General features: G+C 48.8%; 1 protein-coding gene across 19 annotated transcripts in view; it reads left to right on the top strand.

The window, feature by feature from the left end:
* RGS3 (regulator of G protein signaling 3) overlaps positions 1–24,554 on the top strand; it is a 56,279-nt gene that overhangs the window by 17,137 nt on the left and 14,588 nt on the right. For 15 of the 19 annotated variants that reach the window (XR_009152267.1, XM_058158965.1, XM_058158951.1 and 12 more), the window contains 17 exons: positions 1,210–1,270; positions 3,308–3,457; positions 5,437–5,487; positions 6,238–6,296; positions 6,866–6,960; positions 11,463–11,531; positions 12,039–12,099; positions 13,150–13,240; positions 13,954–14,024; positions 17,020–17,101; positions 17,350–17,455; positions 17,658–18,009; positions 18,392–18,431; positions 19,479–19,663; positions 20,946–21,029; positions 22,848–22,959; positions 23,857–23,900. Coding sequence is in view for 18 of the 19 variants with exons in the window: in XM_058158965.1 (XP_058014948.1) it covers positions 1,210–1,270; positions 3,308–3,457; positions 5,437–5,487; positions 6,238–6,296; positions 6,866–6,960; positions 11,463–11,531; positions 12,039–12,099; positions 13,150–13,240; positions 13,954–14,024; positions 17,020–17,101; positions 17,350–17,455; positions 17,658–18,009; positions 18,392–18,431; positions 19,479–19,663; positions 20,946–21,029; positions 22,848–22,959; positions 23,857–23,900 (1,713 nt within the window). In the remaining variant the exon portion in view is untranslated. Of the gene's footprint in view, positions 1–1,209; positions 1,271–3,307; positions 3,458–3,521; positions 4,839–5,436; positions 5,488–6,237; positions 6,297–6,865; positions 6,961–11,462; positions 11,532–12,038; positions 12,100–13,149; positions 13,241–13,953; positions 14,025–14,856; positions 15,039–17,019; positions 17,102–17,349; positions 17,456–17,657; positions 18,010–18,391; positions 18,432–19,478; positions 19,664–20,945; positions 21,030–22,847; positions 22,960–23,856; positions 23,901–24,554 lie in introns of those variants that run through there. The other 4 variants (XM_058158957.1, XM_058158966.1, XM_058158968.1 and 1 more) reach the window with 4 other exon arrangements.

Below are 24,554 nucleotides of genomic sequence, written 5' to 3'. Positions count from 1 at the left end.
AACAGCCCTCCTAGAGCAGGGGTCTCCAACCTTGGCAACTTTAAGCCTGGAGGACTTCAACTCCCAGAATTCTGGGAGTTGAAGTCCTCCAGGCTTAAAGATGCCAAGGTTGGATACCCCTGTCCTAGAGGGCACAGAGGCCACCTCACAAGCGAGTCTGTGGAATGTGCTTTGTCGGTCTTCCCAGCCTGCTTCTGAGCTACACAAAAGTCCTGGAAGAAAGACGGAGTTCCTCAGCTGTGAAGATGAGCAGAACTCAGTGGGCCTTCCCGAAGCCAGTCAGAGGTGGCCATTGTTCATTTCTTTCCTCTTCTGTGAGCAGCGAGGTACTTTTTGCAAGGGAATTGGAAGAGGAAAGGTGGTTTCTGAAATAATTAGTTTATTTTGAAATGAATAGGTCTTGGAAACAAATATTCAGGGTTCCCTAAGCTTTGGATTCATGATGTAAATAATTATAAAGTGTTCTTTATAAATATGACCACCTCTAATAAATAGGACTTCTTGGGAGAAAATAAAGCCTGGTGATTCTGCCTCTCAGCTCTCTTCCACCAAATGCATTGGCCTCGTGCGTAAAAGGCAGCATCCTGACTCTCCTAACCAATTTCATTGTATACATGATAGTAAAGGCTATACTACTATACTCTTGTCTGGGCTTCTTCTCAACAACCTTGCTGAGTGAAAGAACCTTCAGATAGGAATTCCTTCTTCTCCATAGTTCCCTGCTTTAGGTTACCTATTGTAAATAAAACTCAGGTTGGTTCCTCTTTCTTAATTTTCTTTCTTGGTTCATTATTGTGATTCAGATGCCTGGATAAATTCAGATCATGCTATTTGTCAATGAGTATATCTAAAAAAGTCCTGGCTCTGGCTATGTGGAGACAAGATCCCCGGTGTTTCTGGCTTGGATAGTCCTCCTGGGGAAACAGGGATTACATTGCCTATGCCCCAAAGGCCCTGCCAGGGAGATCTTGTCCAGAGAGGTTTGCTGTACAGAAGAAGCTGGGAGGGTCAGAGGCTGACCGTCCAGAATTGTCTGCCCAGGAGAAGTAATTAACTACAGTAGAGTGGTATTTCTGTTGCTACAATGGCTCTTTGGAGCAAAGTTTGTTGCTTGTAGAGTTCTCTTGGCAACCCCTCTACTTTGAAGAAAAGGAGAGTGTGGCTCCTCCCCCTTGTGGTTAATCTTCCTTGTGTTCTCCCCCTGCCCAGCTTTCATTCATAGCAGCTCTACCAGGCCTCCACAAGCAGCTTCCTCCAGACCTTTCTCAAGGTGGGTGCTTGGCTGTTCCTCATAAAATGTTTACCTTGTTTTGAAGTTACACTCTAGGGAGAATGTCCAGTCAGCACTGAAAGCAACAATATGCCTACTTGTTTTTTTAAAAACGGGCCAAGAAAAGTTGTAAAGATCCAATTGATGTTTTTTATATGATAAACAGTTAATTATGTCTATGAAGTAGCCAGGTTTAGCTTTCCCCAACATTTCAAATAAAATATGCACAATTTCTCCCAGGGTTTTGGGCACAAAGTTGTTAGGAGAGCCCCTTCTTTTCCTTTGCAGTCCCAGCTTGTTGGCTTGCTTCTCCAGGGCCCATCCTCAGAGAAAGAAGGGATAGCTTGGGAATATGTTATTCTCTCTCTGGGTGTTATTCTGTGATGTGAACCACCCCTATGATGCTGGGAGATGAAAAGGATACCAGGGTGCTCATTTAGGAGAGACAGAAAATCCAGGGCAGGATTTAGGCAAAGATGTTCCATTTATCAGGCTTTAACAACTGTTGTATTTTTCTCTTTGTGGGCTGTAACAATTTGAAGAAATAATTCTCTGGTGCTATGGATTCCTTCTCTTGCATTAGATGGCTAGTGCTGGGCTGTCTGCTGAGAAAATCAGGACTTCTGGGCATACGGAAGGAGTAAAAGACTAATCAAACTACAGGATAGAAATGGGACAGGAAGGAAGTTTGGCATGTTTGTGTGTCTGTCTCTTGACTCTTAAGAAGCTCGGTTTATTCACACTTACTCACTGAAAGCTATATACTTTTTGCATCTGATATTCTAGACCAGTGAGGTTTTTTTAGACTCTTGATGTGGCTTTCTCTGTGAGTTCTGAATATGAAGAGTATTTCTTTTTCTTCTGTAAAACTACACCTGAATGGGACTTCACAATAAATTTAGCCTTTTGTTCTTACATCTCCAATGCTGCTGCCAGGTTGTTCAAGTTAGAAAGGAGAGCTTTTGCAGCAGCTTGCCAAAGCTGGCAATGTCCACAGTTTCAGTGGATTTTGAGACCTGTAGGAAGTGGGAAATTACAGCTGAATCAGGGAATCTGAGGCCTCTTGGTGTTCAGAGACCACATCTGGATGTGTCACTTCCTGAGTTTGGGGGCAGCTGAGAGAGAGAGAGAGAGAGATGGTTGTATTTGTGTTCCGTCTGCCTAGAGGTGACTGGTTACCTGTTTTCAGGTGGACGATGCTGGGCCAGGTGGGCTTTTGTTGGATCCACCACCACTTTTTTACCATTTCTCCCAGGTAGGAGAAAGTGGAAGGAGCAGGATAACAAGTAGCATTTTCAGGGCAAATTGGTGGCAGTGGAAGATACTGCCAACTTTCGAATGACAGCCTGGTTGGAAGTGGGCCCTGGGAAATAGATGGTTCCATAAGTAGTCTGGCATACAAAGGCAGCCATACCGCAGGGGCTCTAAGAGATGGTAAGAGTGGAAATAGGGCTGGGAAAACAATACCTTGCTGCTAAATCTTTTCAGAGGAGAAGTTACTCGTTAAATTACAACAGGATCTTTTGCAAGATAAGCCTTGTGGCAACTAATTAACTTCAGGAGAGCCAGAGGGAGGTTTGGATCTGTGTCCTTTTGAACTCTTTCTAGTGGAGCGGCCTCACTTTAATTGTGCTTTTTGTGGGGTATGGTTGGAAAGGGCTTCCCTCTCACTTTATTTATCTGACATTTTTATTTATATAGGCAGCCGTCTCAGCCTATGACTCTGAGCAGCAAAAGCAATTCAAAATAATATTAAAATGTGTTTTTAAAATGGTAGTTAATCCTCCAAATCGGTTGCCACAGTTACTCTTTTGCCCTGTACGAGGAATTGCTGCACCCTCATCTTTGAAGTACAGGATGAGGCCAGCCTGAATTTTTCAGTCTGAATCAAATTTCAAACCTGCTTCAACATTTTTGCCTCTTCGTTAGAAATTCTGCAAGTTCAAAAGGGGCTGGAGTGACATTCCTCCTTGGACCTTGAGAGGCATCCATCTAATTCCAGACAGCAGATTTCTCGGGTTTTCCTTTTGGTTGCAGGAATGGAATTCGGTGTCGGTGTCAGAGGCTGCATACCTGAACAATTTCTGGGTGAAAACCTATCCCAAGTTCAGATTTCTCCAAAAAAGCTGCCTGCATTCCTCCTAAAGCGACGCAGGAAGATCAGCCAGGCTTGTGTTAAAGAGAGGGGTAAGTGCAGAGACTGACGGCAAGGAAGGCACCAGCAGGATGTTACATCCAGCATTCTCTCTTGGTCAAAGACAGGGAGATAAGATAGCTAAGTCTCCAGAGGCTACACAGCAACATAGCATTTCCATTTCCAGAGTTTTCCTCCCTCCCTCCCTCCCCCATCCACCCACCCATCCATCCAATGATACAGCTCATCCACAGTCTAACAGATTGTTACAGTCCACAAAAAAGAAATACTAAGGAAAATGAAAAAACAAACAAACCCAACACCCTGTAATAGTCCTCACGTTGACACCGGCACAGAGGCATTTAGGGGAAAGAACCCTGGTTAGATTGTGGATTCTGTTCCTCAAATACGAGGCAGGTAAAGTCAGGGCCAGGAGCCCTCCAGGAAAAAGGCCATGGCTAAAGAAGAGAACCTCATCCCTGTGTGGGGAGGGGAAGATGGGAGCGTGCCTGTGCAGGAACATGGGTATTTGAAAAGGAAAGAAAAAAATCCATGGGCTCTTTCTTAAGAAGAGGAACAGCCCTACTTTTCCCTAGAAAGTAAACCAGCTTACCTGCAAATAAATGTTGCCCCGTTCATTATGGCTTCTCTTTCCAGCATTAAAGGTATTAAATAATCAATGCCTAAGACTTCACGCGAGGGATTGCCTTTAAGGAGAGAGGGCCTGTTGGCCTTCACTGTTTGATGAGAAAAGTCCCAGAAGCAACGGATAAAATGCATAATAAATTACCTGCAAGAATAGTGCTTGTTGGTTAAGGGAGGCACTGCTAGCATGCGTGGAAAAACAATCTGATGTCAATTTTTCTGAGCCAGGCTGAGCTTCTGCATGTTTTGAATTATTAGATTTAGCTTTAGCGTTTGAGCAAACGAGCTTTAAGGTCAGATTATGTGCTACGCCTAAACTTGCTTCTGCATGCAGTACATGGATGCCCAGAGGCAAATGTTCATAGGTGGCATCCAGGCAGAGAAACACTTATGGAAGGGCATTTTCCAGCCTGGGGAGAGCGCTGCCAGGCGAGCCTTGGGAGTGGAGTGATTGAGGGAGGGCAGTTGGAGGCAATGAGGCGTGTCGGGTGTGGAGCCAAGAGTGTCATTGTGGTTGCCGTCAGGTGCAGATCGACTTTCAAATCCACCAATGAGCTTCCAGGGCCTCTAGCTCTATTCAAATAGTGGCGGTTAGAAGGCCAGGCCAGCCGTCTGGAAGAAAAATTGTGCTTGGAAGCTGCCTCCGTTGGGCAGTTAGAAAAATGGTCTCTGGTCTCCCTGCCAGTTAAGGAACTGAGGGAACCATGGAGCCCAGGCATTCCCACCGAGGCTCTCTCTGTGCCAAGTCAGCTAACCGTTTGCAGTTTCCTTGCTGTCTGGCAACATTTGGTGAGTCCTCCACAGGGTGAGGTGGGCGAGGCAGTGGTTATGATTTAGCTCCTGTTTCATTGTGCAGTCTTGCAAGAGCACAAGAAACCACTTCTGTCTATCCCTCAATATTGTGTCCTTCTCTCCCTCCACCCCTGGAGGCACAGACCTCTAGGATTCTTTGCATCGTCCCCGTGTGCAACAGAGCCATATGCAGTCATGATAGTTACCGTAGCCTTGTCCTCATCAGCCTTTTGGGAAACCCTGAAAATGTGGTTCTCCCAGCAACCTGAAGGAGATCCAGTGGGGAGCCTGCACTGTTTGAAGGACCAATCTTGCATGGTGTTGGTTCTGTCGGAACTTTGAATGGTTGCTGAACGACTATTTGCTAAGTGAGGACTACATATTTGTAAGCTGTTTAGGGACACAAGATGGTGTGAGCAATGTAAAACATTTAAAGCAAACAAGCATGAGGAGAGTGTCGGGGGTGGGGGAAGAGAAAGAAACCCATCTCCGTTTCACAGATGGAAGAGGGATGGGGAGAAAGATGGAATATTGAGAGGCTGAGCGAAAGAAGGTCTCAAGGCAATTTTGCAATCGCCTTTCTTATCTGCTCCAGGACAGCTGAAGCTCTCCATCCACCTGCAAGGCAGAAGGCTTAAGCTTTATGGTAAGTCAGTGGGGTGTGTTTGGTACAGAATTAATAAACCTTCTACCCAAGAAAAGAGGAAAGCTGAAGCGCTTAGATAGGACTACCCACAGCCTGCTGGGGATTTGTGGGGAGGTGACTGTCTGGTCCACCGTTATGTTTTTGATTTGGACTGCCCTTTATTAGCCAGGAGCTGGGGGTGCACCTTCCAAGACTCTGCGGTGCTTCAGACACTATCTCTACATGGTATCAGAGGCCGTCATGTCCCAAGTCAGAAAAACAGGGCTGCTGTTACACCTTTCATGTGGAGGATTCCTCAGAAGAAACATTGAACGCCCTGGCAGAAGGACAGGACTTCTGGCTTTCCTTGAAAATTGAATGTTTGCAAGGGAAGCCATGGGATCGTTCAGAACCAGTCCACCTTGCCTCCTAAACAGATTTTCTTCTTCCACCCTGGTGGCTATAAGGGCAGTCAAGACCGGATTCCGTAATCCAGAACAGCAGATGTGGATCAAAACACTGTGCATTCAGTGCCTGGTTTTTGCCCAAGCTCTTTTCACTTGTTTTTGTATAGTGGGCAGCGAGAGTTACATTAGGGTCCAGGAACTGAGTGGGTGAGACAGGGAGAAAGTAGTAATATGGAGGAGGTGTGTGTAACAACCGCTGTAACCTTTGAGGAGAGGGTTGCTGTTGCTCTCCGTAAACAGAATTCTTTCCATTCATTCCGGTTAAAATGCCATTTTTTCTTCTTTTCTTTCTCCACCCGCTCAGTCGTGGAAGCCAAAGATCTAATGGGAAAACAGTACCGAATGTGTGACTCCTTTGTCAAGGTATGGCCGGGGTCACCTACAAAGAGGACTGTGTTGGGAGGAGGAAGAGGAGGCCCTTTAGGAGGAGGAATCTAGTGTCATTCGTGTTCTGCATTGACTTTGCTTGTGGGAAGGTTGCAAATGGCGACCCGGTGACTGTGGCTGGTTGCCAAGCAGCCAGGTCACGATCACGTAAGCGTGGTGGTGGTGGTGGGGAGTGCAACAGCTGGAGCTGCAAGGCCTGGTCCCACGGGCTTTTGGTGCCATCACAACTTTGAACGAGGGATCGCTAAGTGTTGTCGGTGGGACTTTCTGCCCCTCCTCTAGTTAACCTGTTTTCATCCAGCTTTGGGAAATGTGAGCGTGTGGAGGGAAACGGAACAGAGGCCAGTTTGCTCCCTGGTCTTCTTTCCTGTGCCTACCCAAAAATAGTGCAGAACTTGGGAAGGTCCCAGGAGTATTGTGTTGGGGAAAGGAGGGGTATATTCCTTTCGTGCTTGAATCACTTGCTGCAGCTCGGTTGGGGGGGGGCGCGGGTGATCTGTCCAAAAGAAGACTGACGGCATTTTTTTCTCCCTGTCCTAACAAAGGTGTCCATTGTGCCAGATACATCACGGAAATGCAGGCAAAAATCCAAGACCATTCTGGGCAGTAAAAACCCTGTCTTCCACGAGCAATTTATCTTGTGAGTATGGGGATTATCAAGACTTGCTGCCTCCCAAGCGCCACAGCTTTGGGCCCTCCGCGTGGAAGATGATGGTGCATCTCCCAGGCAGGTGCTTGTAGCAGCTCCAGGCTTCCTCCCTCAATTAGTTGCTTCTGAAAAGGACTGTGTGCCCTTTCCCTCCTTCTCTCCATGGGGGTGGAATCGAGGGAGGTGAAGATCTCCACTGGGGCTGTAGCAAGAGGATTCTTGTATGGTAGCATTCTTCAATAGCCAGAACGCCGCGGCTAGTGTTTAAATCCAGAGGTGGGGCAGCATGGTGGCTAAGCAGATGGCGATCCCCTTTTTGAGCTCCATTTGAATCGCAACGCCTGGATCTGGCCTTCATTTTATTTATTTATTATTTATTTATTTATTTAATCGCATTTTTATACCGCCCTATCTCCCGGGGGACTCAGGGCGGTTTACAGCCTAATAAAAACATACATATAAATACAAAATAAAACACCAATTAAAAAACTTATTAAATAAGGCCGAATATTAAAAAATTGCGATAAAAATAATAAAATCCCGTTAAAACCAAATTTAAAATTTAAAATTCTAGTCCAGTCCTGCGCAAATAAATAGATGTGTCTTAAGCTCGCGGCGAAAGGTTTGAAGGTTAGGAAGCTGGCGAAGTCCTGGGGGAAGTTTGTTCCAGAGGGTGGGAGCCCCCACAGAAAAGGCCCTTCCCCTGGGTGTCGCCAGTCAGCACTGCCTGGCTGACGGCACCCTGAGGAGTCCCTCCCTGTGAGAGCGCACGGGTCAGTGGGAGGCAATCGGTGGCAGCAGACGGTCCCGTAGCCATGGAGCGCTTTGAAGATAGTTACCAAAACCTTGAAGCGCACCCGAAAGGCCACAGGTAGCCAGTGCAGTCTGCGCAGGAGAGGTGTCACATGGGAGCCACGAGGGGCTCCCTCTATCACCCGCGCAGCCGCATTCTGGACCAACTGGAGCCTCCGGGTGCTCTTCAAGGGGAGCCCCATGTAGAGAGCATTGCAGTAATCCAGACGAGATGTCACGAGAGCATGAGTGACCGTGCATAGGGCATCCCGGTCTAGAAAGGGGCGCAACTGGCGAACCAGGCGAACCTGGTAAAAAGCTCTCCTGGAGACGGCCGTCAAATGGTCTTCAAAAGACAGCCGTCCATCCAGGAGAACGCCCAAGTTGCACACCCTCTCCATTGGGGCCAATGACTCGCCCCCAACAGTCAGCCGCGGCTGCAGCTGACTGTACCGGGATGCCGGCATCCACAGCCACTCTGTCTTGGAGGGATTGAGCTTGAGCCTGTTTCTCCCCATCCAGACCCGTACGGCCTCCAGACACTGGGACAGCACTTTGATAGCTTCGTTGGGGTGGCCCGGTGTGGAAAAGTACAGCTGAGTATCATCAGCGTACAGTTGGTACCTCACACCGAAACCACTGATGATCTCACCCAGCGGCTTCATATAGATGTTGAACAGGAGGGGCGAGAGAATCGACCCCTGCGGTACCCCACAAGTGAGGTGCCTCGGGGTTGACCTCTGCCCTCCCGTCAACACCGTCTGCGACTGATCAGAGAGATAGGAGGAGAACCACCGATAAACGGTGCCTCCCACTCCCAATCCCTCCAACCGGTGCAGCGAGATACCATGATCGATGGTATCAAAAGCCGCTGAGAGGTCTAATAGGACCAAGGCAGAGGAATAACCCCTATCCCTGGCCCTCCAGAGATCATCAACCAACGCGACCAAAGCCGTCTCAGTGCTGTATCCGGGCCGAAAGCCGGACTGGAACGGGTCTAGATAGACAGTTTCATCCAGGTACCGGGGTAATTGACATGCCACCACACTCTCTACAACCTTTGCCACAAAGCGAAGGTTGGAGACCGGACGATAATTACCTAATACAGCTGGGTCCAGGGAAGGCTTCTTGAGGAGAGGTCTCACCACCGCCTCTTTCAAGGCGGGCGGAAAGACCCCCTCCAACAAAGAAGCATTCGTAATCCCCTGGAGCCAGCCTCGTGTCACCTCCTGCATGGCCAGTACCAACCAGGAGGGGCACGGGTCCAGTAAACATGTGGTGGCATTCAACCTCCCCAGTAACCTGTCCATGTCCTCGGGAGCCACAGGGTCGAACTCATCCCAAACAGTCTCAACAAGACAGCTCTCCGACATCTCACCTGGATCCACCCAATTTTGATCCAGACCATCCCGAAGCTGAACGATTTTATCGTATAGATAACCACTAAACTCCTCGGCACGTCCCTGCAACGGGTCATCCCACTCCCCCTGTTGAAGGAGAGAGCGAGTCACCCGAAACAGGGCGGCCGGGCGGTTATCTGCCGATGCAATGAGGGAGGAGACGTAAGAACGTCTCGCTTCCAACAATGCCACTAGGTAGGTCCTATTATAAACTAGTGTCCGATCAGCCTCCGAACGACTGGACCTCCAAGAACTCTCTAGGCGTCTTCTCCGCCGTTTCATCTCCCTCAGCTCCTCGGAGAACCAAGGAGCTGGTTGAGACCTACGCCGGGTCAGAGGCCGCAAAGGCACGACACGGTCTAAAGCCCCAGCCGCGGCCAGTTCCCAAGCCGCGACTAGTTCCTCAGCCGTGCTGTGAGCCAGACCCTCAGGAAACGGCCCAAGCTCCGTCCGGAACCTCTCCGGGTCCATCAGGCGCCTGGGACGGAACCAACGTATTTGTTCCGTCTCCCTGCGGTGTTGAGTGGCAGTCAGAAAGTCCAGGCGAAGGAGGGAGTGATCTGACCATGACAAAGGTTCAGTGACTAAATCCCTCAAGTCCAGATCCTTCAACCACTGACCAGAGATAAAAATCAGGTCCAGCGTGCCTCCCCCAATGTGAGTAGGGCCATCAACTACTTGAGTCAGGTCCAAGGCCGTCATGGAAGCCATGAACTCCCGAGCTGCTGTCGATGACATGCCGGTCGATGGCAAGTTAAAGTCCCCCATGACCATAAGTCTGGGGGTCTCAACTGCCACTCCAGCAAGCACCTCCAGGAGCTCGGGCAGGGCTGCTGTCACGCAGCAAGGAGCCAGGTACGTGACAAACAAGTCCATCTGACACCTATGACCCCACCTCACAAAGAGGGATTCACAGCCGGCAATCTGAGGTACAGTGGTCTCCCTCGGCTCTAGACTCTCTTTAATAACAACCGCCACCCCCCCACCCCTACCCTGGGCCCTCGGCTGATGGAATGCTCGGAAACCCAGTGGGCACATTTCCACAAGGGGCACGCCCCTTCTGTGCCCAACCAGGTTTCCGTAACGCCCATAAGGTCCGCGGAACCCCCCTGGATAAGATCATATATTAGGGGGGCCTTGTTAACCACGGACCGTGCGTTGCACAACATCAGCCGGAGGCCCAGGCTCTGAGGGTCTTGATCATCCGGGGAACGGGAGAAGTCTGAGGGATCGGGGCGCGCGATTGCCTTCAAACATCGAGCGCGCACCCCCCCAAAACGATGCAAGCCCTCACTTCCGCCATATCTGCCCCTCCCACTTACCGTACAGATAGGACCACCCTCACCAGAAGGAACGCAATCCTCCCCCATAACCTTCGAACCTGTTAAATGGATGCCGCGAGCACACGCAGGAAATGCCCCCCCCCAAGGGCTACCCCCAGCACCCGCCCTTACCCTCCCACCCCTTAAAAATTCCCTATCTAAAAAACCCCAAAGGCTCTTCCTCGACGCATGCCACCTCTGTGGGTCCCAAGACCCATCATTGAGGCCGGCCCTCGGTAATGAGGCGGGCCACTCCTGCGAGGCGGGGGCACCTCGCAGGCGCAAGAGTTCCTGTACCGAATATCGCATAGATAAGATAGAAGTCGGCGAGAGGTGATACTGCCCCAGGATGGCAGAATATTACACAACAGTTCCTCAAATGGATACCCATTATCTGAGGACTCTTCAAATGGTGGCTGGCTTATGATGACAAAAATAATATAAAGATGGAAAAAAGATGGAAGAAAATAGGCAGATAGCATTTATGGCAACAAGTCCATAATAAAGTCCTGGTCCAAAGATCTTAATAAGTCCAGGATATACTGCTAATCCGCCCATAGCTCAGTCCTAAAATCCTTAAAAATGAGGTAGGTGGCTCTTCTATCACCGCCATCGGTGTCCACCGTTGTTTCCGGATAAGTCCCCCGGCAGATCGCAAACAGACATCTTCCACAGACATCTTCCACAGCAGTTCCAAGGGAACAATCATGACCGAAGAGTCCCAAAAGGCCATGTAAAGTGCAGATGACATTGCACATCGTAATAATGGGAAGAAGCAGGCCAAAGTAGGCCAGGACTCCTCCGACGCCCACCACACCGCTGCCCTCCGTAAAGATACCTCCCCTGGAGATACATATACCGGTGTAAGGCTGCCTAAGGCAGAGAATCTCAGGCTTTCAGTCAGTTGTGAGAGTGTGAGGGAGCCTGGGCCGGGTGATTCCCGAGGGCTGAGGGTCACTTTCTCTCTGCTACATTCCAGCTATTTGCAGGAGGAAGACGAGCAAAAGCGCCTCCTTGTCACAGTCTGGAACCGACCACAGGATTCGAGGTAAAGAGGGCAGAGTCATCAAGGGGATGACACAGTCAGCCTTGCACACAGCCTCACAGCCTGGTTTCAGACATGCCGCTTGGCCAGAGCTGGGTGGCCTTTGTCCTCCAGGGCCCAGGATAGCCATAGCAATAGCACTTAGACTTCTATCCCGCTTCATAGTGCTTTACAGCCTTCTCTAAGTGTTTACAGCCTCTTGCCCCCAACAATCTGGGTTCTCATTTTACCCACCTCGGAAGGATGGAAGGCTGAGTGAACCTTGAGCCTGGTGAGATTCAAACTGCCAAATGCTGGCAGCCGGCAGTCAGCAGAAGTAGCCTGCAGTACTGCATACTAACCACTGTGCTACCGCAGGCTGAGCGTCAGTAAGGCAAGGGTGAGAGGATAGAGCAGGGCAGCAGCAGGATGACAGAGAGAGGTGCTTCTGCCAGCGATCACAATAATGTTCCCCCAACCCCCGGGCTCCTTTCTACACTGTTTCTTACCCTTTCCCTGTTTCCTGCCCAGGCAGAGCAGACTCCTTGGCTGCATGAGCTTTGGTGTGAAGACCCTGCTGGGTCCAGACAAGGTAGGCCTGGGGCTGAGAGTGGGGGGCACCCAGGCAGAATGGTTGCCTTGCAGAGAAAGGGATGGCTGAGGACTTAGTAGTACCTGAGCCGAGAATGGTGATTTTGCTCCTAATCGTCTTCAGAAGACACAGTTCCGTCTGCCAGAAATGCTCAGTAGAGATTTACTTTTCAGAGGGCTTATATATATATGTATATATATATATTTGTTTTCTGAGGTTTTCGCGGGTGTTTGTATGTAGGTCTTTGGTTATTTGGGTTTTCTCCCGCGTAAAGACACTTCCAATTTTACGCGGGAGAAAACCCGAATAACCAAAGACCTACATATATATATATATGTATGTATGTATGTATGTATGTATGTATGTATGTATGTATGTATGTATATATGAGAGCATATGCACCAAGACAAATTCCTTGTGTGTCCAATCACACTTGGCCAATAAAAAATTCTATTCTATTCTATTATCGTGTTAGGGAGGCCTTGGGAGCAATAAGGTGAGCCCTGTACGATGGGTGAGAACATGGGATGGGGCCTCTCCACCTTCCTGGCAGGGCTGGATTCAAACTAGGGTATCTTGCAGCATCCAGAAGGTGACACCCCTGTTAGTAAAAATGAAGCCAGTAACTTAACGGCAATTTACAAGTTGATATTCTAAGTGACAGGATATTGTGTTCCCCTCTAAAATTCTCAAGGCAAACACCAATCTTAATAGAGATATTTTTTTAAAAAATTTTTTAAAAAAATATCAAGATGTTCAGAGAAGCAAATGGGATTTTTTGGAGGCACTTTAATTATCTTTTCCATTTGCTTACAGTGTAATTACAGTAAAAGTGGAGGAAATGAGGCTGGTAGGGAAACACTGCCCTCTGTTGCCTGTTTTGAAAGCCAAGCCTATAAGATGTGTAGAATTTTAATGGCCGAAGCCCTCTAGCCTTTATGCAGAGACTTTCATGGAGATTTCTTTTTTTAGTAGCACATTAGCACCAAACAGGAGAGGGTGTAAAATCTACAGCTGGCGTTTTTCTCCTCTTTTCCTTCCTTCCTGCAGAAAATTTGTGGCTGGTATTACTTACTGGGAGAAGATCTGGGCAGAACAAAGCACCTGAAAGTGGGCACAGGACAGTTCAAGCGAGGCCAAGGTGGGTCCATCCAGGGGAGGGGACTTGGAGAGCTCTCTCTTTCTCCAGAGAAGTTCCGAGACTTGCCTGTCTTTGGCCCGCCCTGCCCTCAGCCAATCCCTTCTGTCAAGGCAGGCCAGACAGGATTCAGGCAGAAGATTCCCCGTAGGTGAGGAGTCTCACCTACCCTCTTAGGACCTTTTAGGAACCCAAAGCACAGATGCCCCCTGCCTTCCCGTCTGGTAGCTCGCATCCAAAAAAGGCCTTAAGAACATGCTTTCCTATACTTCTCCATTTTCATGAGATTAAAGAAAAAAGACAGAAGGGAGAGAATGTTTATTGGTGGCACAACCTGCAGTGCTGCCGTGGGCCTTTTCTCAGAGGTCAGAAGACTTTTGGTTGGGGGAACCAGTAAAACATTTCTGTACTGTAAATTATATGGGGATTAACTGATTTGCATAAGACATAAATCTACTAATTTTAATAGTATACAGTATAACCATTTTAGTCTTGTTGCTTAATCCTTTTTAGTATTTTACCTTTATTCTTCTGATTTCTGTTGTATTGGATGCTTTTAGATTGGTAAGCTATTAACAGGCACATGATTCATGGGTAGCAGCAGGATGAAGAGGAGGCCCTCATGTACCCCTTCCCATTGGGAGGGCAGGACACAACGAGCCCCCCTGCTGCCTGTCCTTTCTTCTTTGTGCCCTTCCCTTTCTCTTTTTCACCAGAGATGACGTTAGCCAAACCGGCTGCCTTATTGGGGAAGCAGCAGCTGCAGCAGGACATGGAGCAGATCAAGGTGTGTGGAAGCCCCCGTGGGCTCCAGTTTCTTTGGCCAAATTGCCGACTCCATTCACCCAGAAGGGCTGAGGGAGGAAGGAATCAAATGGGAAGGAGGCCCATTTTCAGGGTCAAGCTCTAGGAGCAAAGGAACTGCCCAACTGGCAACATGGGTAAATTCAGTGCGTCCGAGGGATTTGGAGGGAGCCCTCAGCCTCCGGAGGTCACAGCTCACGAGGCTCATTGGTGCTGCTGCTGCTGCTTCAGGGGGAAAGACCTTCCCCGCTTCCCTTGGTTGAGGTGCCGTGACCTACCTTGGACTGGAGAAGGACCCAGCAGTGCTGGGGGCTTTAAACTGTTCTCGCCCCCAAAATCAGCCTGCACCGCAACGGCAGGTTGTGACGCTTTCGTTTGCAGACGAAGGTTTAAGCGGCCATGAAAAATACAGGCAGAAAGGCCGTTTTCCCTCTCTGCTCCCCCCAAGGAAAGGAAGGTGCCCGTGTCTCAGTCCCTGATGGGATAAGGTGTGTTAGGGAGCCCTTTAAGTTTTTACTGAACAGTGCACCCAACAGGCGGAGGAGGCCTTCATTATTTACAGTCCTTTCTCTTCCTCATGAATGTGAAGGTGTGCCCCCCCCGCCCCTCCTTCCCTGGTGCTGGGAAAGGTCTGGTGGTGCTTCTCCAAGGCTGGTGTGTGGCAGGGACAGAACAAGGGCTGCTGGCAGGAATCTGACTCTGAACTCTTTCGCCTTCCTTCTCCCTCCGAGTTCTCAGGAAACCTCTGGGCTTATCACAAAGCTGCACATGGCTGCAGCCGCCTGGGAGGTGAGGGGTGGCTTCCTGCCATTCTTCTGTAAGCTCCTGAGTTCCCAGGCCAACTGTGTGGGGCCACAGAGGCTGGGTCCTCCTCTCGCTGGTCAGGCAGAGTGGGAAATCTCTGTGCCTTGATGGGCTGGTCACAAGCCCTGAGGCATCGGACATGAGCCGTTTCCACGGACTGTGCAGAGGGTGCTCGGAGCGGCGCTACCGGCAGGTCAGTTGCAGCTGGGCACCAGGCCCCCTTCTCTAGGCTCTGCTGAGGCTTCAGGCTTCTGGGGAGCATTTCTGGGGGAGCTAGATGGGGGAGAGGCAACCTGGCCTCCTGGACAGAAACCAGCAAACCTGATTTCCCTTGGGCCTGTTTCCTTTCAGTCAGCAGCGTTTCCACATACTTGTGAGGTAGGAGAAGCTTACTCTCCTTGCTCCAAAGAGCAGCTTGCCTGTGACTTGGAAGTAAAGAGCCCACTTCTGATTTCCCCGAGGACCAGGGCCAAGCGAGTGCTGAGACAGAGCGATGAGCTAGGCAGCCTTCCGCGGTTAGGTCGGCTGTGCGGTGGTGGTGCAAATATGCCCCTGTAACCCTCCCCATCCTCTGCCCGGCCTCCTCCCTTTGTCCTGAGGGGAAGCAGGCAGCTCTCTCTTCATCTACTTCTAGCTGCTGACACTTTCCTGGAAATGCCGGCTCGTCCTCTGGCCCCATTATCTTCTCAAGAGCTGGTCTCAGTAACAAGGCTTCTTGGATGTCCTTCTAGTATTGCTAGGAAGACAGAAGAAGTGCTCTTGTGGGGGGGGCACTCTATGTGGAGAGGGGCAGCCTTAGGCGGGGGCCAACCTACTTGGTCTTCCTGATTCTGCCACTGTTGAGCAAGAGGGCGACTCTCTGTCTGACTCTTTTCTGTTTCCGTGGTTTTGGCGTGAGGGGCATTCTAGCCACCGGCTCTTTGGGGGCTGAAGAAGGAACGTGATACCAGAGGCGGGCTATGGGCTTCTTGCAGACAGCTCATCCTCCTTAGCTGTTGAGATGGGAGGGGGGAATCTAAACTATCCAGAAAGAAAAATACATACAGCGTACAGTACACACCTAAGTAAAAATATGTTGTGTTTAGTCCCGCTAAACACAACAGTTTTTATTTAGTAAATAAGTAAGTGTTTAGTAAGTAAGTAAGTGCATAGGATTGCAACATATATCCAGCTACAAACTTCCAGTTGTTTTTTACAGCTCCCTGGCTGTATTTACACAGGCTCATATCCTCTTCATATGTGCATTAGTTGATAATGAGGCCATTGAATCGGTCAAGCTTCTATCCTACCTGTAGTTGCTCCGTAAAAACTGCAGCTGAGAAGGTGGGAGGTGCTGTGCTTGTTTCTTCCTCAGGAAAGAGCTTCCTGGAAGCCCTGCAGGGCTCCTCCTCCAGGGGGCCTTTCTCCGAAATCGGAAGGGCAGTTCTTTCCCTTTTGCTGGTCAAACAGGAAGCCCAACGGGTGTCTATGGAATCAGGGGGGCCTCCCATGGAATATAGTCCTGAGTTTGTTCTGTGGGAAAAGAAGAACGTCTCAGGGGTTTCTTTGATGGAGAGTCAGCTGATGTTTCTTCCGTTCCTTCACTGCCTATCATTGTCATTTGGTGATGGTTTTAAAGAATGTGTTACGTATTTTTGTTAGAAGATCAATGATATCATATTTAAGTCCCTTGAATGAACACCTTCTGGCCGTAGTATAGTTGTGTTGTTTTCAACTCTACTGTGAGATTCAGAAGTAATACATATTTTAATATATTAATATTGTTTTGAGTTTTAAAGTTACAATTAACATTCTTAATAGACAACATATTGATACGTAATGGTTTATGTAAACTGGGCAAGTGTATATTATTTTTGTAGAAAAGATAATATACTTCAGAAAAAAACCACCTAACTAATCATACAGTTTGCTTAAAAACAGGGGAAAAATCATGTACTACACTAAAATTAAAAAGGGAGAACAAAATCCTAAAACAGGATTTTAAATAGCATTAAAAAGTAGCAATTGTATACCTGAACGAAATTTAGAAAAACGGGAGGAAAAGGAAAAGAAAGATCATTAATAAAAATGTTAAGCTATTCAAATACTGAAATCGTCACATTTTTTAATCTTCATTGTTATGATTCATTTTTAACCAGTTTTTAAAAGCGTGTAAAACTGTTATTTTGTTACAGATTACAATCCCACGTGGGAAGAATGGATTTGGTTTCACCATCTGTTGTGACTCCCCTGTTCGTGTCCAAGCGGTTGATTCTGGTAAGGATGGGTTGGCTTCATATGCAGAGGGGGCTGCCTGGCTTCCTTCTGCTTCAATTCCCATCAGTTACTGGCATGTGTCCTTACAAAATGGCCATCCAAACAACACACAGATCCAAAACCGGGGGCTCCGTCCACCTTACCCAGAGACCAGGTTTTCAGGCCCTCCTGAATGCCGTTAAGGTGAAAATCATCCAGTTCTCAGGGGTGACCTCATTTTAGGTTAGCTCCCTATCCTTTCTTTCCAGGTGGCCCAGCAGAGAAGGCTGGCTTGCAGCAACTGGACACGGTGCTTCGGCTCAATCAGCAGCCTGTCGAAGACTGGAAATGCGTAGAATTGGCCCATGAGATTCGGTGACTATGAATTGTGTGTGGAAAGGGATGGCAGGGAGAGATGAAGGGCCTGAGTCAGGCCATGAGGTTAAGGTCAGCCTCTGGTTTGTTTTGTATTGTGGTCCATGCACTTTCCCCTGCTGACAGCCTTCAGGGAGCCATTTCAGGAAGGAGCGGGGATCATAGCGCAACCAATTAGTGACCACCTTGCCTTTGCTTCTAGGAACTGTCCCCAGGAGATCCTCCTCCTTGTTTGGCGCATTGTGCCGCAGGTCAAAGCCGGCTTGCAAGGGGTCCCCCGCCGCCCCTCTTGCAAATCCACCTACGATTTGCAGTCTCCATCCACCCGGCGGGAGAAGAGCAGCACCGGGCGATCGCGGCCCCCCGAGCATCGGCAGAGCTGTCATGTGTTGTACGATGGAAACCATGAGTTTGCACTCAATGGTTGGGAGCGATACACTGAGCTTGGCAAGGCTCCCCAGCAGCACACCATGCCTCCGCCTTCCCGACCTCCTTCCTCCAGTGGTACAGACAAGAACTACATCATCCTTACCCCGCTTAATCAGGGCGGCCAGGTATGGCCATTTGGAAAACAGGAAATTGATAGCCAGCTGGCCATGGCAGTTTTTCTATGGGTGGTAGACACACATTGGCACCTATGGAAAAGTGAGAGAGAGTTGGAGTTCAGCTGACTCCGAAGAGCTGTGTTTATCCTTTGAACTGCCTGGCAGGTATCAAAATGAGAACCCCCTCCCTCTAAGGAAAAGTTCAGCAATGAGGAAAACTAATTTTGGAAAGTTCAGACTGAACCTTCTCCAGTGAGATAGCAGGCAGAAAACTAGAGGTGGGGGCAAAAATCCAATCCAGTCATCTCCCTGACCAGCTAGGCATAGGAGGTAATCATTCTGTGTCATAAAAGCAGAGGGGATGAACTGGCTGTGTGCTTGTGTCTTCCAGCTTCTGAGGCGAGTGTGCCAGGAGAACAAAGCTCCCGGAGGTAAGTGGCTTTCCGTGTTCCCGCTTCGGCTTCATGGATGAACCAGAGGATGGCAGAAAGGGCCTGGGAGAAGCTGGCAAAGTTTGTGTCTTTGTCGCAATGGCTGTAGGATAGGAAACAGCGTTTTGCACTGAACGCATGAGGCTTACACAATAATTGCAGCTGGTTTATTTCTGTATGATGAATATGTTACATTTTTAACCCGTCTTTCTTTTACAATATTGAGTTGTAGCATTCTTGGCTGTCTGTCCCCATTTTGTTCTGCTGGCCATCTTGTGAGGCAATCTAGGATGAGAGCAGAGAGGTACTTCATGAACCAGGATACCTGGGTTTATTAGGAAGGGGCCATCCTGGAGAGGCAGGGCAGCAAGAGGGCATCTAAGGCCAAGGCTGGCTCAGATTAAGACTGAATTATGGTTGAAGTGGGCATGTCCAGTTTGGATTTGGCCTTTTAGTTTACCATGACTGTGGCCTTTGAACCCCAGCAGCAGCAAGGAGGAAAAGTCCGGTGGGTGGCTCATAAGCACCAGTCTACGTTGCTGCACAAACCTAGTGGGAAAGTTCCTTTGAACCTTGAGCTGTTCTGCCCCTGGCTGAGGGAGCCTGAGGAGCAGACCCAGCGGTGGACAGGTGAGCTCTTCCTGACAGCTTCATGGAATTGGAGCCTCTCTTCCCCAGTCATGTTTTCGGCTTAGGACAGAAATGCCCGGCTCCATGGCCAATGCCGGCATTCTGAGGAATGTTGTATGAGGACAGTTTTGCCCCTCCCTCTTGAGGCAGTTACAAAGAGCTGAGGGCCGTCCTGATTCATCATTTCTACTCAGTGTTTTAAGTTTCTTAGTATCCAATCTGAAGAAGGAAGCTGGTGACTTTGTGATGCCTAGGACCAAACTGAACTGATATGGGTTGGACCTTCAAATGTCTTTTATTTCATAAAATGCCACATAGAATCTGCGGAACTTGTAGTTCTGGCTGCATTCAGTGTTCTAACAAGACTGGTAGTCTTGAGAACACAATTCCTCCCCCATTTTTGTTCCTAACATCCAGGCAATGTGTGCAAAGGAGAATCTCGTGGCAAGAAATCCCGGCTGATGAAGACAGTGCAGACCATCAAGAGCCATGGAAGCAGCCCCCAGAGCTGCCCTCTGATGGGATCCCACATCCCACCCTCCAGTTACGGCACATATGTAACGCTTGCGCCCAGAGTGCTGGTTTTCCCCATCTTCGTGCAGGTGAGTCTCAGAAGATTCCATACGTGGGAAGTTACTTTTCTCTGAGCTGTGCATTTCTCTCTGGCCCAGCTGTCCTCAGTCAGGGCTCACTTGCCATCAGTCCCGTCACCCTTCTAGACGTCTGATTCAGAGTCCAGGTCCCCTACAAAATATCCTTGCCTGCTGGATGCAAACAGCCACCCCCTCTCCTATTGCTCTTTCAGGAGCCCTAGGAGCAGCAAGGATTGTGGGACTTCATGTCCCTGGAAGGACCGGGCACAAAGCATTACCAGGTAGGGCAGGGCAGAGCAAGGCAAGAAGTGAGGGCCTACTGAGCCAAGCCTTTTCTTTCCCCTAATGGCCTTCTGTGTGCCCCAGGAAACTCGCCAGCAAGGCTCTGAAAGCAGGATTCTTGCTGGTTTTTAACTTGACTTCATTCTCCAGTGAGAACCATCACTTTGTTGTCGAGTAGCCTGTATGCGCTGTTGTGCGTGCAGCAAAAAAAGTAGTGACTAGACCCAACCTTGGTGCAGTCTCCAGCAGCTGGTGTTTAGTGGCATGCAGATTCTGGATGTACCATGTAATTACCATGGTTAATGCCAGTTGATTGGGCCTCTGCCAAAGCAGCAGAGTTTGCACATGGGAACAGAAACAGCCAGGGAGGCCAGGTGAGAGTTAAGCCCTGAACAGAAACACTGTGGCAGAAGGTAGCTGGGAAAATTTGATACACTATTGCCTCTGTGAATGGATGCTGTTCCTGAGAAGAAGCCATCCCTGTTTCAGAAGCCTTTGGGAAGAGGCTGGACCCCTTCCATGCCATGACAGTGCTGGTCAGCTCAGTCCCAGTGTAGCAGCTTCCTCCTCCAGCTAGGCACGGAGGATGGCCTTGGTGGAGCACAGAGAAGGAAGGCTGCATTGGGGTCCCCCTGCCTCAGACAGAGATGCCCAGTTGGGCATGTAAGCTCTGTGCCTCCTTTCTCCTGCTACCTTGCCAATGTTTTCTACTCAGCCACACACCAGGATGGCTTCAACTGCTCCTTGCACTCAGTGTGTACTGAAGATTTTGTTGAAGAGCAAAACGATCATCATCGCATCTGCAAAAAGTGAATTCTTTCTATAGTTATTGTGTGCCCTGCCGGCTCTCCTGCTTGTTTTGTTTTTGATTTCCTGGACTCTGGACTTTCCATTGGTTATCAGGGGCTTGCAGCTGTCAAGGGACAAATTGATGGAGCCCTCCAGAGAGTTTTCTCTCCATCAGAGTCTCTGAGTTGTATGTCTGTGTGTGTTTCTCTTACTCCCTTAGCCTCTGGATCTTTGCAGCCCAGCTCGGACGCTGCTTTTATCAGAAGAGCTGCTTCTTCACGAGACGCGAAACAAACCAACTGAGGTAAGCATCTGGGTGCATCCCAGGAAATGATATTTATTAATACTACTCTCTGACGAGAAAGAAGAATCCAACAGGAGCTGTCTGAAGTGCCATAATCTCAGAGGGTTGCACAAGGGGTATCATGTGATATATTCAAAATTGATAATTCACAATGTTTTTATTCAAAGTCACAATGTTGAAATGCATAGGGGAGGCATAGAAATATTTCAATTTAGCCAAATAATTTATTTAATTTATAGATAAACTTGTATTTAAATAAATCCAGAAACGGAGGGCCTTCTCCATTCTGGTTTACCCCTGGGCTTCTCCTGAGAAGCAGAGGCCTTTCTTGGCCATAGAGACTAGGCTGCCCTAACTCTAACCCTCCGGAGGCCTGGTGCCAGGGCAGACCGTACTAGACTGCTGTTAAGTCCCCTTTGGTCTTCCTGCTCCTGTGCTGTGCAGGCCTGGCCTTCCTTTGGAAGTGCTGCTGCTGCTGCTGCTGCTTTCTGCTGCTGGCCTGGTTGGGACAGTCGCTTTCTGGAGCTGCTCCACAACCTCCTGCTTTTCCTTCCTAAGCCCCTGCAGGTTCACTGTGAGATATTAACGTGGTTGTAAATGTAAACAACAAATGTAAACAACAACACTAATATTTCCGTAGACCTTGCCATTTTAATACCCGTGCTTTTGAACCCCCGTGCATTGCTGAAGGATGAGATTACTTGTTTGGAATGGGCAGTTTTCCTTTTGACTGGCTAATCAGTGTGCTGAGATGCTGCTTGTATTGCCTCATGCGTATTGCAGTGGCGAGGGGTGCGCTGACTCAGCTGGGGCTTGCCTCCCGGTGGACGTGCACCAGAGAAGCCCTGCCAATGTCTCGATCTGAAGTTGGCTCTGTTTTTTAAGCCATGTGTGACCTTTGGAGGCATGAATGAATCTGGTCACCAGCTCACTTTGCTGCCGATCCATAGTTTCTCATGTGGCTTTTTCTTGGGGGCAAGATCCAAGCCTGTCTCCACCCACAAACAGGATCAGTGCCAGAAGAGGCTAGAGTGCAACTGATTTCAGCTCATAAACTCAATCCTGAGTCCTGGATGAGGGATCCTGTTCAGGGAGGTCCTGCTACAGGTACCCTTTGGCCACCTGAAGTAAACAATCTGACTTGAGGGTCTGGAATAGCAAAACTCCTTTCTTTTCTCCTCGTTTTTAAGAGCCAGCCTGGACATTTTCCCCCTTTTGCTTCCAATAACGGGTTGGGTTTTTTTTGCCTCAGCTAGTATTTCTGAAACAAAAATGGTCATTCTTTTGCTGCTACTGTAATTCCTGAATTTGGCTGCAAGGTTGTCACGTCTGGTGGTCTTAGAGTGATTTCATTGTATTGTATGTTGTAGGGAAGCTGCTTCCAGAATTTTGCTCAGAATTGTGATAACATCGTACTTTTTTTCCACTAAAAGGGAAGGGGCAGTTGGCTGTGAGCTGTGTGGCGCTCTGCCAGATATGTCCATTCCCTAAACCTTATGCTAGTTTCAGTCACATCCTGTCTAGACTTGATTTTTCTTCCCACAGTGATAATCTTTGAAATTCTGGGGAGTTTTTGGAGCTATGTTGCACAGGGACTTCTAGGCCCATAAACTCTGAAATGAGACACTAAGGGGTGACTCCAGAAGCCCTCTACAGGGGGACGCTAGCCCCTGTCAGGGCAAAGAGCAAAAGAGATTTGAAATAGGGGCTAATACACTAAACCAAATGTAATTGATTGCAGAAACAGTTCTTAGTTTGCTTCCACATTTGGCACTTGGTCCCTGTGAGACTTTTCCTTTTCCCTTCTGCCTTGTCTAGGTAACCCTTTTCGTTTATTCAGACTTACTACTCTTCACCCAGGAAGAGGAGCCTGGGCAATGTAATGTCTTTCGCAACCCGCTTTACCTGAAGGACGTGCGGCTGCAAGAGGGTGAGTCCAGAACATGGGTGAAAGAAGGACTCCTCTGCGAAGCCCATCCTTGGGCCAGCAAGAAATGATGGGCCTCCCAGGGAAGATCCGGTCATGGTCTGCATTTACAGACCGCAGCATGCCTTCCCTCCTTTTGTCCCAAGAGCTGAAGGGCAGCCCAGGCCTTCCCTTTTTGTATTGTTTCAGTGCTCCTGAACCCTCAAAGTGGGAAGCCGTGACTGCATCAAAGGCCACGTGACCCTGACTTGTCCTTTTTTTGGAAGGAGAGTCATTTAAGTGGCCATGGCAGATTCTCTGGTGATGGTTCTCATGGGTGAGGAGATCCCATGAGGGAGGGGAATCTCACGGGATTCACTGCGGCTCCTCTTTGGACCTCACTTTTCTAAACCAGATGCAGCCAGAACTCCCTGCCTTCCTTTCCCTGAAGATGGCCATGCTCAACAGTAATTTTGGCATTAATTCATCTTGTCATATGAACTGACAGCTGCTGTCACCAAAAGTCTCTGCTCGGCCTGTGGGATTAATGAGTCCCAGCACACCACGTCAAGAGAAGTGGGATAGGAGACCTTTTTTCTTTAAGGCCACCTGGCTAGATTAGGCATTGCTGTCAAGTAGTTTTCTATGTTTTGTAGGTCCATCTGATCCATTGAGGAGTGTGTCTTAGGTGTGTCTCCAGCAGAGACTGCTGGGCTGGGTAGCTCAGCAGACTCACTGCTTGGCTAGGGTGGCTTCCAGGGCTCCTGTTTGGATCTTCTTACGTTTAGAAATGCTGTGTTTTCCAGCTTTCCCTTTTCCGTGGAAACAACTACAGCGTACTGAGCACTTGGCCCAAAAAATATGTTTCATTTGTCAAGTGAAAGAAGGTTAAATGACCCCTTTAATTTACTTTTCTTGCAGATTCCTCTGAAGATCTGAAATTCTGCATTCTTTATCTGGCAGAGGTGAGCGTTACCTGCAAATTAGCTTCCAGCTACAATTACTGCATCCATCAGCCTCTTTCTGTAGCTGGCAGAAGAAATAGGACTAGAAGTTACTCAACCTAGAGGGTCACAGAGAGGTGGCAGTCTGAATTTTACCTAGAAGAAAGCCTCACAAAGTATTACAGGGACTAGCAGTAACTAAGGAAGAGAGTTTTTTGGGCCTTTGTCCTTGTGGTGTTTGCAGTTAGTGTCCGTGATGCAATAAACTTCTTTCCTGTAAGACAGGTGTCGAACTGGCGGCTTGCAGGCCAGACGCGTCACCCATAGGCCATGCCCATCCAGCTCTGTGAATGGGAAAAATGTCACGTAACAGCAACGTGACGGCGTGAGTTTGACACCCATGCTGTAAGACGTCATCTTAGGGCTCTGAATATGAATAATATGGTTCAAGTAAAGCGGTGGGGAGGGCAAATACATTTGTGGGCTTAGCCAAAATCATCATGTTTCAAGCCCTGATTCAAGAAAACACAACTCAAAACTCGTTATTACTTCCCCTCTACTAGACCAGATGATCAGAGGGAACCTGCAGACCAGGTTTATCCTAGCTCCTTCCAGGGTATCTCCAGGATTGGTGGATGAACTTTGTGGGCCTCAAAGGCTGATGAGTAAAATGGT

The sequence above is a fragment of the Ahaetulla prasina genome, chromosome 16 (genome assembly GCF_028640845.1).
Source record: "Ahaetulla prasina isolate Xishuangbanna chromosome 16, ASM2864084v1, whole genome shotgun sequence".
NCBI lineage: Eukaryota > Metazoa > Chordata > Lepidosauria > Squamata > Colubridae > Ahaetulla > Ahaetulla prasina.
The sequence above is the reverse complement of the archived record's forward strand: the minus strand, read 5'-3'. Positions and strand labels throughout refer to the sequence as shown.